This window comes from Macrosteles quadrilineatus, unplaced genomic scaffold (assembly GCF_028750875.1).
Source record: "Macrosteles quadrilineatus isolate MER2022 unplaced genomic scaffold, UCM_ALF_1.0 Scaffold_7__1_contigs__length_78375512, whole genome shotgun sequence".
NCBI lineage: Eukaryota > Metazoa > Arthropoda > Insecta > Hemiptera > Cicadellidae > Macrosteles > Macrosteles quadrilineatus.
In genome coordinates this window covers 39428947-39443545 of record NW_026542600.1, presented here as the reverse complement: position 1 = coordinate 39443545, position 14599 = coordinate 39428947, and the positions used below count along the sequence as shown (strand labels likewise).

Here is a 14599-nt window from a genome sequence, read left to right as displayed (position 1 = left end):
AGCTCTTAAAAACATTGGTTACGTACGTTGACAAAACCACATTATATAAAAATAACTATCACTTTACACCCTGAGGCACAAATGTAGGAGCGTAGTTGAACTGAACATTTGAATTTGCAAAGGGCGGCAGCATCATAGCCATGATTCGATTGCACATTTAAAGCCCCTGTTACGGAGCGTTGGTTCTTTGGGGACGAGGTTATGCAAATGTAGCCCAAATTGGCGTGACCGATCCCTTTAAACCGGCATTAGCCCAATACACATCTAATAAACGTCGAAATTAAAATGTAACGCGCCCGGCTACCTAGCACTTATCTCGTTACGCGTCGTTAAAAATGTATTTCGCCTCACAAAGCTCATGCCGTAGCCGCGTGAGAATGTTATTCAAATTACAGACTGTAAGAATATAAGTAAAATAAGGTGTGATTTGTTTATTCGTTGCTCGCGTGTCTCGGCCCAGTAGCACCGGGAGGAAGTGGGTCGAAAATTGGAGAAGAAAGTGGGATTAGGAAATGGGATGAATCATTTGTATAGTGTTATTGTTTCCCTGTGTAATCTGTGCTGTTTACAGTAACACAAATTCAGATCAATTCACTTTTAGCGAATTTCCCATATAGGGAATAAGCTATTACCGTAGTACTCATGGTAAGACCTGGACCCGGGATCGATTTACTTTTTCGTTTTGAGGTCTCTAGAGGCCAGAAACACCATCCGTTCAAATTCATATATATATATGAGTAAAAATTATCCGATTTTGATGAAATTTTGTATAAACCTACATTTATTCGAACGAGTTCGCGAACCAGCATGATTGAACCATGAGAACGGGGGCTTATGGGCGGTTTTATGGGGTGAAAATTGGTTTTTCTCATTTTTGACCCTAAAACAAAAAATTAGCAATTTATTTCCAAACCATTTTGTAGAGCTTAAAAAACAAATAATTTATTATACTGAAGCGTTATTATGCGCCTAATGGTTACGGAGAAAATTCCAAAAAAATTTAAATTTAAAATTGCCATGTTATTCTTATGGAGAATAAGTAAACTGTTGTTCTTAGCTTGTTTATGATCACGTTTGGAAAATGCATTTATTTCATACTTAAACTATTAACATTTTACAAAAAAAAACTTGTTTACCCTCCCTGTTGAAGCAAACCTAGAGTACTCGTTAAACCAATGCTATTTAAATAGGAAATAAATGTGATATTTTTAAGGAGAAATTTCAGTGTAAATCCAATTAGGCAAATGAAATTCCGCTTAGTCTGCAGGTTTTCTGCGGCGGGGGTTTTACGCATTATAATAGGTGTTCTTGACAATTTATTTTCCTAATCTCAGCTTGAGTATGAATTACTATTTCTATTTCGTCTATCAATAATCCCCGGGGTACTGTATGGACTCTCGCATCCCCCACAGTTTTCGCACTGGATCGATGCCACCGTTGCAGGTTGCTGGTGTCCACTGTCCACTGTTCCACTCCCCTATGGGCGTCTCGTAGGGTTGCAGTTCCCGGGGCCCGCCCCCCGGCGTCGATTGGTTCGCGTCGTAACCCGAGCCGTGCCGTGGTGTCGCCCCGAGTACGTCTCAACGTCCCGGGATTATGCTAATACAGTCCTCTGCCATGACATCTGAGCCACACCGTTGATTTCAGATCGGGTTACCTTTGAAAAAGAATACTTTTCGTGCTGTCGATAGCGAATTCCGGACTCAAGGGATGTTGAGAAAACTACGAACTGCTCCCGGTCACAAGGGCTGTTGACAAATTCCGGACTGAGTTTCAAGGTTTGTTGATTGTGGATTGCGGGATGTTCCTAGTCCCCTAACTTCAGACTACTTTGAGTCTCAATGGTAGTATACTCCGGATTGCCCCGGTCCTAAAAGCTGTGGATTAAGACGCGAGGTTTACGTACAGCGAACTAAACTGTTTGGACATCTGAGATCAATCCATAGCTATCTCCGGAATTCAAGGGTAGTCGGTCTCATCTAGCATGTTTCGGATCTCTTTGGTCATTGGCACCCCTTTTTGAGCTTCTCCGGATCCGATGCGATGTTGTAATCGTGTTATGACATCTAGACTTCGGTATACGACGGTCCTCACTGATACATCCAATCTTATCAAAATCCCTCCAGAACGGCATTTACACTCCAAGTAGCTTCTGTGGTTGAGAACGTAACGTGTGATCCAGTGCAAGTAGACAACGCAAACTGGTGGTTTAATGCGTGCAATGCCCGGATCTGCACTCCAGTGCAATCGTCGCTCTCCGTTATGGGTCTTTTCATTGCCTTTTGTAGCTTTATGACACATAAAATGTTTATTCCTTTCAAAATGAGGGAGGCCATGATTTGATTTATGTGTCTACGCTGTTTTGACGCATACTCGCGTCGTATTTTTTTCAAATTTACAAAATATCTTTCATCTTTTTTAATTGTGAGTGCACTATTAACCCTGCTGCAACTACAGTACAACTAACAGGAAGGATGTCATATTTCTAAGTTTCTACCGTACTTGCAATTTCCATTGAAAGAAACTTTTAAAAACTTTTATGAACCTCATTCTACTTTAGTTGTACTTGGATGCTTCCTATTCTCTGTATTTATCCTTAATTAGATATAGTGGGAAGTAAAACACTGATATTCCTATAATTTACTACACTTTACAGCAGACTTTTTTAATCAGGTAGGATAAGATCTTAGTAAATGACAAAATTTGTGGTATTAAATTTTGCATTAGAGCCATGCGCTATCTTAAGCATGACAAATAAGTACAATTACATCTTAACACAATAAAGTTTGTACAGTTGTTAACCAACTTTGATCTATTTGAGCCTCTAACTTGTGGTATTTTGTTTCAGATTCAGGATAGACAATACAGATCACATAATAGACGTAAACAAAGGGAACTATCCCTTTGAATACGACCAGGTGAATATCATCTGTCCAGTGTACACACCCGGCACTCACGAAGAGGACGCCGAGAAGTACATCATATACAACGTAAGTACATAATATACTGCATAAGTTTATCACAAACGATAGTAGTACACAATACATAAAATAAGTACATAATGTACAACGTAAGTTTATTACAAACGATATTACTACATAATGTACAACGTAAGTGCTTCTTATTCTTAAACAAATTAAGTACATAATACACAACGTAAGTACACAATATACTGCATAAGTTGATCACAAACTATATTAGCACATAATACATAAATTAAGTACCTAATGTACAACGTAAGTTTATCAAAAACAAAATAAGTTCATTATATAACGTAAGTTCAACTTAAACAAATTAAGAACATAATACACAACGTAAGTTCATCTTAAACAAATTAAGTACACAATACACAACGTAAGTTAATCTTAAACAAAATAAGTTCATAATACACAACGTAAGTTCATCTTAAACAAATTAAATAGATAATATACAACGTAAGTTCATCTTAAACAAAATAAGTACATAATACACAACTTAAGTTCATCTTAAACAAATTAAGATCATAATATGCAACGTAAGTACATCTTAAACAAATTAAGTACATAATACGCAACGTAAGTTCATCTTAAACAAATTAAGATCATAATACACAACGTAAGTTCTATTTAAACAAATGAATTACATAATATACAACGTAAGTACATCACCAACGATATTAGTACATAATATACTGCATAAGTTGATCTCACAGGTACATAACACAAAAATTACATAATATACAACGTAAGTTTATTACAAACTATATTAGTAATAATATACTGCATAAGTTCATCACAAACTATATTACTACATAATACACAAAATAAATACATAGTGTACAACGTAAGTTCATCACAGACGATTGTAGTACAAAATATAATGCATAAGCTTATAACAAACAATATTATTACATAATACACAATTTAAGTACACAATTTACAACGTAAGTTCATCTTAAAAATGATAAGTATATAATAAACAACGTAGGTACATCATGGACGATATTAGTACGTAACATACAGTGTAAGTTCATCATAAACTATGTAAGTGCTAATATACAATGTAAATTCATTTCAAACTTTACAAGTACATAATGCTCCCTTGAGTACATAATAAACAACTAAGTCAATCATTTGCATTGTTAAAGCATATAGTATAACGTGGTTTCTTCTAGTATAACATGATATCATCGTAAACGTCCTAGGTACGATCTTATACGACTTAGGGTAATGATTTAAAACTTAATTACAATGCATAATGCTATTGTATTGTTAACTAAGAGGAAATGCTGTAAAGTGATTTATGGAGTATAAATAAATTACGTAAATTTTTATGTCCAAATCCACAATAAGTTACGTTAGGCCAAGATCTTATACAGTATTATGGTAGCGCATATCGATTTAGATTTAATTGATCGACTGACAACACAATTACACCTTACAAAACTTGTCCTAATAAAAATACAATAAGAATATTTATACAAGAATTAAAAACAGTTTTATAATTTTTACTGCAAGTATGTTTGACACTCACAGAGAGTCTTCTATTCAATATATTGTTACTTTTTATTAACAAAAATACACAATTTTACTACATTAAAGTAATTACTTAAAATATTTCTAAAAATACTAAGTATTTATTTTGCAAACGATTTCTATTTGCATTCGTAGTTTTGAAAAGCCATTCACACAGTTGACGACACCACCCACTTTGTTTCATACGTTTAATACGACTTTTACAGTCGCCGCGCCGTCGCGAAATCAATTCTCATTCCGTGAAATCGAGCCCTGTCAGTACATAAAGAAGTGAGAAGTACATAAAATGTTGACGAATAAACATTGAGCATACTCTGTAATATCAGTCAATGCCAACTAGACCTCCTACCAATGACGGATACTATTGAAGCTATGTCGTAAAGACTAGGACTGCCGAAGAGGTCGTCAATCCTTCAGAATCCGTGATTTACTGTTGAGTCTTCCTGCAGAGGATGACGATTGCAATTGGTGATCGGAAAATCGAATAGTCTGAGCCTGGAATGATGTGTAAACTTGGATCCGAATAGTCCATAAGCTTGTACAAGTAGTAAATGTCTGAAGGTTTGGGAACAGAACAAATCGATTTGGCTATAATTTAGTACAGTATTTTGGGTCGTGCATTAATTGCGCCAATGAATTCCTTAGTTGCGCCAAACCATCAAAGGGTCCCAAAAAAGTTCTTTAGTTGCGCCAAGCTCAAGCCAGGTAGGGGTGAGTTGCCGGCAGAAGGAATGTCCTTGTTTATGTGTCATCCCAACCTAACCTAACTTAATCTATCCTACCCTAACCTATCCTAACCTAACTTAACCTAACCTAATCTACTCAATTATACAGTCAAACAGGGCCATCACTTGGCTTGGTTAAGGAACGTATCAGGTACTACCTGACTCAGGTCAGTTGGCGCAATTAATGCCCGCCCGTGTTTTGGAGTGTGTATACAATTTGTGACTTAAATTCCGAGTTTTTCACTTTTAATCGTCTACCGTTAGGAATCTGTATTACAAACGATTCATTTAATCATAGGGTAAGATTGAACATACTTCGTGATTAATTTATCATTTGAGTGGTTCAGCTGAGGACAATTTTATGGTATATTTATGTCCGTTAAATGTCGAGTGTGTTTGAGTATAAAATATTATTTTAACCAAATTAATCCATTTATTGTAAACTTATTTTTTCTCTGATTTTAGAACCAAATTATAAATCGCATATAGTGAAACATATGTTAAAATAAAATAAACACATTCTGTTGACATACTGTATTCAAGCGTGAAAATTATTGAAACGCTCTTCAACTTTTGCTATAAGAAGTAAACTTTAAGAATTCAAACGTCAAAGGGCAAGTACAATAAAACTAAAAAAATACCCTTTTGACCCCCCTTGATTTATAATATTTTTTTCTATCTTCAGCATTTTGCCAGTGCTGTAAACAAACATATTGATTTGCTCCTCGCCTATATTTTTCCCAACTATGAGTATTTTGACTGATGAATCATTGAATGTATAAAGACATTACTACTGTACCGTAAACTGGCCTCTGTTTATGGTGTTCAGCACACACGTCCCGGCCTCGTCGCTTAGCAGCTCCTCTCCCAAGCAGTAAATCCTAAAGAGTTATGCCCCACAATAGGGAAGAACCCTCCTTCTTTATCGTGTCGTATATGGGTGCAATTCTTGTCAAACTCATAATTTAAGAAAACCCTGCGTTAAGAACAGCTTTGTTACGGTATCCAGTGTGTAACATTCTGTAGAAAATCAGTAGTGTGTGTACATTTTCATATGGCAGTAAAAACTTCCACGATAAAAACACAATCCCCACATCTCCATTGAGATATTACTTAGATCCCAATAGATTTCTGTAGGATTTTCGTGTTGTTAACATGATGATTTTGTTAACAACGATATAATATTAATCATTTTTGACCAAGTGCGAACAATTATTTTCATCGTACGAATAAATTCGAAATATTACACGAGACCATTGAAATGATTCTGACTTATGTTACATCCCTGGTTTTAACAACTGTCTGTCTTACGTCTTTACTCATGCTTACAACATAGATATAAACTGTTAGTTGAATAAGGAATCCATTTACAGTGTAAAAACCACACTCAGTTTGTAAAGTGCTGTACCCAATAGGCGCATGTACAGTATTGCAGCATGTAGTATGTAGGACCGAGCTTGAGCTGAGTTTACAGCGTCTGGCGCTGTACCTCGTTATTGAACACTCTTGTGCAACCATCCCATTGTCTCTAGCCATAAACTGACCATAAACCGATCACTCTTGCACCTCCTAAGCCTGTGATATGACAGAACGCTGGGTTTGAGGTAGTAAAGGGTGACCATTGGGAGGGCATTGTTAGCTTCTGACGTATAGAGATCGAATGTTCGAAAATAGTTTAAACAACTGGACAAAGTGATCGATTTATCGCAATTTCTGTAGTATTATTGTTTATAGGACGTATAAAAAGCTAAATGTAGGATACAATTGTATTGGTTTAGCCCTGGTAAATCGTCAGTTCCGTTATGTCATGTTATTGAGCAGTTTGGGTTTATAATGGGGATTTTACCGTACAAAAATGATACAGAATTACAATTGCGTTATAATGATGATTAGATTGGTACTGTACAAACTGTTGCTGGTACGATTATTGGTATTATCAACATGAGGCCAACAATTGAGACTTGTAAACATTGTTTATGAAATGAAAAACCTCTACGTTAACTAATCTCAGAAGAATTTTCAAACAGTAGTTTCCTTTTACAAATTATAAGTAATTGTTTACTAAGCAAGGTCTTCTTAGAACCTGAATATTCTTACTTGGTAAAACGTAACTTGGAAACATCACGCAAAGCAATCTTCCTTATTCTCCTTAGCGTTTAACTGTAAACAGTAACTCGCTGTGCCCTTTAAATGAGTGCGATTACTACGTCTGCGTACTAGAGCCGTGTAGCTGCGCATTTCACTGTGTAGACACTACGTCTGCGCACCTAAGCCCTGTAGCTGCGTGATACATTGTATGGTCACTACGTCAACGCATTAGAGTCGTGTAGCTGCGCAGTTCACCGTGCAGTCACTACGCATGCTCAATAGAGCTCTGTAGCTGCGTAGTGCGTTACACGAACACAACGCCTGCGCTGTAGAGTCGTAATGCTTAGCTGCGTAGTTCACAGCTGTATCGAGAGTCACACCGAGTTACGGCCCAAGAGTTATGCCTTCATGATTAACACGAACACAAAAGCTCGCAATACTCACGTATTTACTACCGCAGTCGCAGGCTGATTGGGCCGAGAATCAGCTTTATTGTTGGAAACAGCGGTTTATTGGCAAATCAGACTTTACTTTTATGAATCGTTACTGGCACTTTAATGTTCTGCTCGGAGTGCTATGTCCCGCGTAGCGTCTAGACCGTTTTACACATCTGACTAACACTTGGGCTTACATTATGGCTTATTTTTCAAACGGCTCATTCCGCCTGGTGTTCTGTTTTGTTTTAAAGACTGAAAAGGCACGTAACGGCAATATTAATTTTAGCGCCTGTTTGTTTTTATAGTTCCTTTTCTAATTAAAATCGCGTAAAGTTAACACTTAACGGTGGAATTCCAGCTTGCACACGTGGCCTATTTTTTTTTTTTTTAAATCTGGATCTTTCGAACTTTACCGCGTTAATCTAAAATTCTTCTCGGCTTTTTGACTAGATACATACATCTAAAACGATACAGATTTTCACTTTCAAACTATATACAGTATGCGAATTTCTAAAAGTAGTAACCAACGATTTTTCTAGCATCCTACACCCTCATAGTTTTTATGTTAAACTCCTCTACAAAAGCAAATATTATACACATCCGTAATGTTTTATCCACCACCATGAATTCAAACGCATTCCGGTATAAAATGTACGAGTTTTGATTTTTCTTTGTCAGCACGCTCGGTGGGACAAAGAACTGTCCACCTTTGTGTAGCTTGTAGTGCGACTGCGACTAGGTTATGTGAAAGTGATGGCGGTATGCAGGGCGGAGGGTCAGTCAGTCCGGTACAGAAGGTCAGGTGTGTGGTGTGTGTGGGGGCGGTCTGGACTGACAAGATGCCTGCCTACAGTACTGACTACAGACTACAAACTGCGACTGCGCGGTGACGCAACTGTGAAAGCCAATCTGCGAGTGAAGGGAAAGCATATCTGCCTATTGTAACAAACAGCTGTGTTACAACACCGCCTTTAATTGTCCTCCGTCCGTTACGACTGTCTTAACGAGAGATCGAACTGGATACATTAACATGTAACTTGCTCGAGCTTGCATATTGTGGACCCGTGATCGCGATTGTAGAATCTAAGGGATGTTTTGGAAACTCAGTTGTGACTGTTTCACCGAACGCGTTTAGGTTAAAACTGTATATTACAAAATTGATATTACAAAGCTGACAATGTAAAACTTGACACAATATCCGCTTTGACATCAACTTACCTAACGTCTTACAAACTATAGTATAAACAATTAAAGTCATACTAGTTTTAATTAGCTAATGGTACTCTAAAATTCTAACGTTATACCTGTAGTAAACCATTATAATCAACCTATTCCAACAAAACGTTAAACAATCTTGTCAAGTTCTGATAGACGACAAACCTTAAAATCCTCCTCTGTGACAAGAGCCATACACTAACAAGTGAGAGAAATCGATACTGGTGTTGTTAGACAGTTTTACAGGATCGTAAAAGTGAGAAGTCTGTGTGGTAATGTAAAGGGCACAACGAGGTCAACAACGCTGGTGGCTATGTCAGTACTGCCCCGTGCCCACGAGCCCTAGCACTCCTCCCTACTATCTGTATACTGTTTGTGTACTGTTAGGTTGGTAGTGTTGGTGACGTCAGTACTGCCCCGTGCCCACGAGCCCTAGCACTCCTCCCTACTGTCTGTATACTGTTTGGTTGGTAGTACTGGTGACGTCAGTACTGCCCCTTGCCCACGAGCCCTAGCACTCCTCCCTACTGTCTGTATACTGTTTGGTTGGTAGTACTGGTGACGTCAGTACTGTCCCGTGCCCACGAGCCCTAGCACTCCTCCCTACTGTCTGTATACTGTTTGGTTGGTAGTACTGGTGACGTCAGTACTGTCCCATGCCCACGAGCCCTAGCACTCCTCCCTACTGTCTGTATACTGTTTGGTTGGTAGTACTGGTGACGTCAGTACTGCCCCGTGCCCACGAGCCCTAGCACTCCTCCCTACTATCTGTATACTGTTTGTGTACTGTTTAGTTGGTAGTCTTGGTGACGTCAGTACTGCCCCGTGCCCACGAGCCCTAGCACTCCTCCCTACTACACACTGTTTGTGTACTGTTTAGTTGGTAGTCTTGGTGACGTCAGTACTGCCCCGTGCCCACGAGCCCTAGCACTCCTCCCTACTATCTGTATACTGTTTGTGTACTGTTTAGTTGGTAGTCTTGGTGACGTCAGTACTGCCCCGTGCCCACGAGCCCTAGCACTCCTCCCTACTGTCTGTATACTGTTTGGTTGATAGTACTGGTGACGTCAGTACTGCCCCGTGCCCACGAGCCCTAGCACTCCTCCCTAGTCCCTACTGTCTGTGTACTGTTTGGTTGGTAGTACTAGTGACGTCAGTACTGCCCACGAACTCTGTATATTCTATTCTAATAGTTGGTAGTATATCAGCTTAGTTTTAGCGATGGTTTTAATGTTAACACTGCTTTGATTTAATACTTTAAACCACTTACGAGAATAAACTGCGATTATTTAATGGAAACTTTCCGGCGTGGTCAGTTATTGGTAGTTTATAACATATTTTTTTTGTAAGGAGGCAGTAACGATACAAGGACAAGGTACACCCAAGTATTCGGTGATGTTTAGAAGGTTTCCTTGGGCTGCAATCCCTTTACTTCACTTGCCGCTAATGTACTTAGATAATGACAACAAAGAAAACGGTTTTTGTAGCGTAATCTTTATTCGACTTCATCTACCTTCTCAGTATTAGTTAACGATTTGTTGGAATTGTTTAAACTTAACTGAAAAATTCAAGTTCCCTAGATGTTTTTAACAGTTACTTCTTACAAAAACTGTTTCATGATTGATTTAATCCTACAAATTGTATTTTTGCACTTGACTTTTCGCTCTAAGATTACAATGATAATGTTAACAAAATCCTAACCAAATTCACTACTTTAAAAGAACTATACTGCTTCAAATGCAATTGAAAACGGACAGGCCCACGTAAAAATGTTCTGATCAACTGCAACCCATGGATATATGACGGACTAATAAAAGCGGATGTAACTCCTTCTCCCCCTTTCCTGACATCTTTACGTCCAACAATAAATCTAAAATTAATTATGTCGTTGGAGACGGAGAAATGTAAGGGCTGACCTATCAGATTACTTGACACCATTTTGGTTTCGATACTTGGTCGGGTGTTTTGGAAAATGTTTACAACGGCCATAACTTAGGCCTCGTCACTTCCTCACCTACTGCCACTTCTACAATTTAGAGTCTACCCGGTCTTCTTTATCCTTTTCCGGATTCAAAACAAAAATGTTTGAGACTGTGTATCGATGATTTAGACAACATTTGAGTTTAATGTCTCAATGCTTCACTCCAACAATTTAGTGTGCCTGAATTATTTATCTTACAATTTGAATTCGTGTGAGAAAAGTTTTCTAGCTGTTTGTAGGAAAATAATGTCATTCATCTCTTATTTTTTACTTGTAGACTTACCATGCAATGCCTCTTCATGTAGAACCCATTATCCCCAACAAAAAAATCACACATTTACATTATACAATCTCCGAAACCCTCGATAGGCTATTCCGCTAAGACTACTCTACTATTCGTTCATTTGTCTTGACCTAGTGGTTCAGGAGTTATCTAAATTTCAGTCACCACTGGCCAGAATCCTTTCCCACTTAGCAATAATTACTCAACTAGTCCTTTGTATTGTGAGGTAATTAACTAACGAACTGTTGAACACTATAATGTTATTCTAGGCAGCTATTTCACATTATCAACCCGTCTTAAAAACCTAATATCTATGAATTTACAAATCCCTATATAAATCCCATGAGCGGATCTTGGTTCTGCCTGTAAGGGGTGCAAACATAGCTACGCTAGAAGTCCGACCAAAGTATAATGTTTATACTTTATTTTGTACAGATATACAAATGTAAATATTTCGGCAAATTATGAAATAAGACAAATCACCTACTCACCCCTTAAGTCCGTATTTTAATCTTTTTAACATAATTTATTTAAAGTCTCATAATGAATCAATCGTTTTCCAAAGAAACTGTTTGCAGTCTCGGCTGTTTGTCAACACACTTCTACTCAAACACCTTGCCTGTCTGTTGGTGTTGGCTGCTCCAGAAATAACACGGATAGATAAATTTACACCAAGTGTAGACTGTAGACGATGCAACATGCAACACGAGATCTCTGCTCCAGTCGTCTTGTACTTCTGTCGGTGTACAATGAAATGGTCTTTAGTCTTTCTCTTCGGGAATAAAGCCAACTTAAACCTCTCTAGTGGTAGGTCAACACAATAAGGTGTGAACGTCTATGTAAATTATTTTCGTCAAACATAAATCCTTACGATTTGAATTCGGTTCTAGAGTTTTCATGGTCGAAAAATGAGCGTTGATATAGAATGTATGTTTCCCAATCGGTGTAAAGATTAAGGAATGATCTCGTTTTATGTTTGTGGAATAATAGGGGGACTGTTTTTTTCCACAGAAACTATAAAACAAATTTGTTCTGTTTGTAAAAGTAATGTAAAATTAAGCTTAATAGAGTTTGGTGAGATATTTCTAAGAGCCACTACCACAAAAATGCAAACCCAGATTATATTCACTTCATTCCAAAGGAGCGACTACCTACCAATACTCTGATGGAATAGCTGTCGAAAATTGCTTTTTGTAATGTAAATTTACTTGAAGAACTTTGTAAAAGTACTTCAGATTATGAAAACACATGAGGCTCCCATTAACAAAAAATTGTATAGAAAATTTCATTTTGAGCTTGAAGGGTAAACAAGTATTAGTTGAAAAAAAAATGAAAAATCGTACATAAAACATACCAATAAGGTAATCCAGTTAACAACATGTTTTCCCATAACTTACATTCTAGGTAATTTCATTAAAGCATTTTTGAACATCACTGCCTAGGTTCACGAAATTACTCGATATCAAAGTTTTATCAGAGTTGCTTAACGTGTTAAGCTACAACATGCACAAGTAGTGAATTTATCGTACGAACCAACTTGTGTTTAATCTGATCTCAGTATTCCTATGTTCAGTTGAAACATGCACAAGTAGTGAATTTCTCGTATTAACCTAGGCTACTTGTGTTTAATCTGATCTCAGTATTCATATGTTCAGTTGCTGAACATGTTAAGCTACAACATGCATAAATAGTGAATTTGTCGTTTTAACCAACTTGTGTTCAATCTGATCTCAGTATTCCCATGTTCAGTTGCTGAACATGTTAAGCTACAACATGCATAAATAGTGAATTTGTCGTATTAACCAACTTGTGTTCAATCTGATCTCAGTATTCCCATGTTCAGTTGCTGAACATGTTAAGCTACAACATGCATAAATAGTGAATTTGTCGTATTAACCTACTTGTGTTTAATCTGATCTCAGTATTCCCATGTTCCGTTCGATCTCGTGACGATAAAGACTTGCGTGCGGTCGCAAGTCTTTGCTTGTCTTTCGACTAATTAAATTTTAAAACCATCGGTTTAGGTCCGGCGAACAACGCTACGTCAATACTTCGTGACTATCCATACTAGTTCAGTAAATTAGTTTCCATCTAAAGTTCGCCAGGAAATTTGTTCCTATGGTAAGATTGTGTTCGATTTGTGGATTTAAAGGCTTGAAAATCGTTTACTAATTTATCTTTCATCAACGAAAATTTTGGAAACCGTATAAAAATTCGTACTTATTCGTAAAATGTTAACTTCATGTCATATCAAACTTGTAAGTAGTTTTTATAATAATAGTTAACTTTTTCCTTTGAATCCCTGGATTTCTAATGATTGTTATTCCAACATATATTTTACTGGGTGACTTAGCTGCTAAATAAGAGCCAAACAATCAATATTTGGGAATGACGCCCAAGTCATCATCACCTGGCCACTGTTTTGATTAATGCTTTGGATTAATTACGTTTTGTTCCAGTAATCATTTGTCGATGATCATTTTTGGATAGTTCAAATATATAATATGTGTATAAATCACTCAACTCTTATTACCGATCGTCATATTTTAGTTGGCAATTTTAAACTAAATTTGGTAGAATTGCTCATAAGCGTAATAAGATCTTTTGGGAACGCATTACAAGGTATACAAGGTAAGGTATACAAATATTTGTAATTTTATATGATTATTTGTAAGATGAATCATTGTAGTTCTATGATTGTCTATGGGCAGTGAGAGAAGTTTGAAGAGAAACTGTTTTTATAAAAATCTTACCATATATAGTCATAAAAAATCGTTAAAAATCCAAATATGTTTGAAAACTAAGATCACGAAATCACGAATTACTTTCAGCTAATCGTCTTCTGTCTGTTCTACAACACGAAACAACAGCAAACATAGTTACGAGGTTTAAAAACAAGCAGAGCGTTTGAAGAACCAAAATACCCCGGGTTTTATTTCTTCGACCTACACGGACGTAAAACCAAATTACCCCGCGAAAGAATGGTACTTATTCGTCATCAATGTAATTAGTTGGGGGGTCGTAAAAGTACAGTGTTACGATAGGGGTTTGAATACATCACATACAGCCCCACCTTGCCGAGCCGTACCCCCAGCCCGTTTCACTTTTATGGCCTACCTCACTTACCGCGCATTTGCCTATTTTTACTTCCCTTTACATTAATTTTATCGCATTGTTTTCCTCTAACAACGACTTCGTGCGATAGGCCAAGATAATTGTAGGTGCTAGTTGAACATTTTGCATGTCTGATCACGTCTTACAATTTCTCCTTGAGTATCAAAATAATATTTGACGTCGTGACGTGGCCGTGACGTTTTAGTAGCGATGATGACTGTCCAATGGGGGTGAGGTTGATA

General features: G+C 37.4%; 1 protein-coding gene across 2 annotated transcripts in view; it reads left to right on the top strand.

Annotated features, from left to right (window-relative positions):
• Positions 1-14599, top strand: part of LOC128997989 (ephrin-B1) — a 211317-nt gene that overhangs the window by 181675 nt on the left and 15043 nt on the right. For both annotated transcript variants that reach the window (XM_054423884.1, XM_054423883.1), the window contains exon 2: positions 2849-2990. In XM_054423884.1, coding sequence (XP_054279859.1) covers positions 2849-2990 — 142 coding nt within the window. The remainder of the gene's footprint in view (positions 1-2848; positions 2991-14599) is intronic.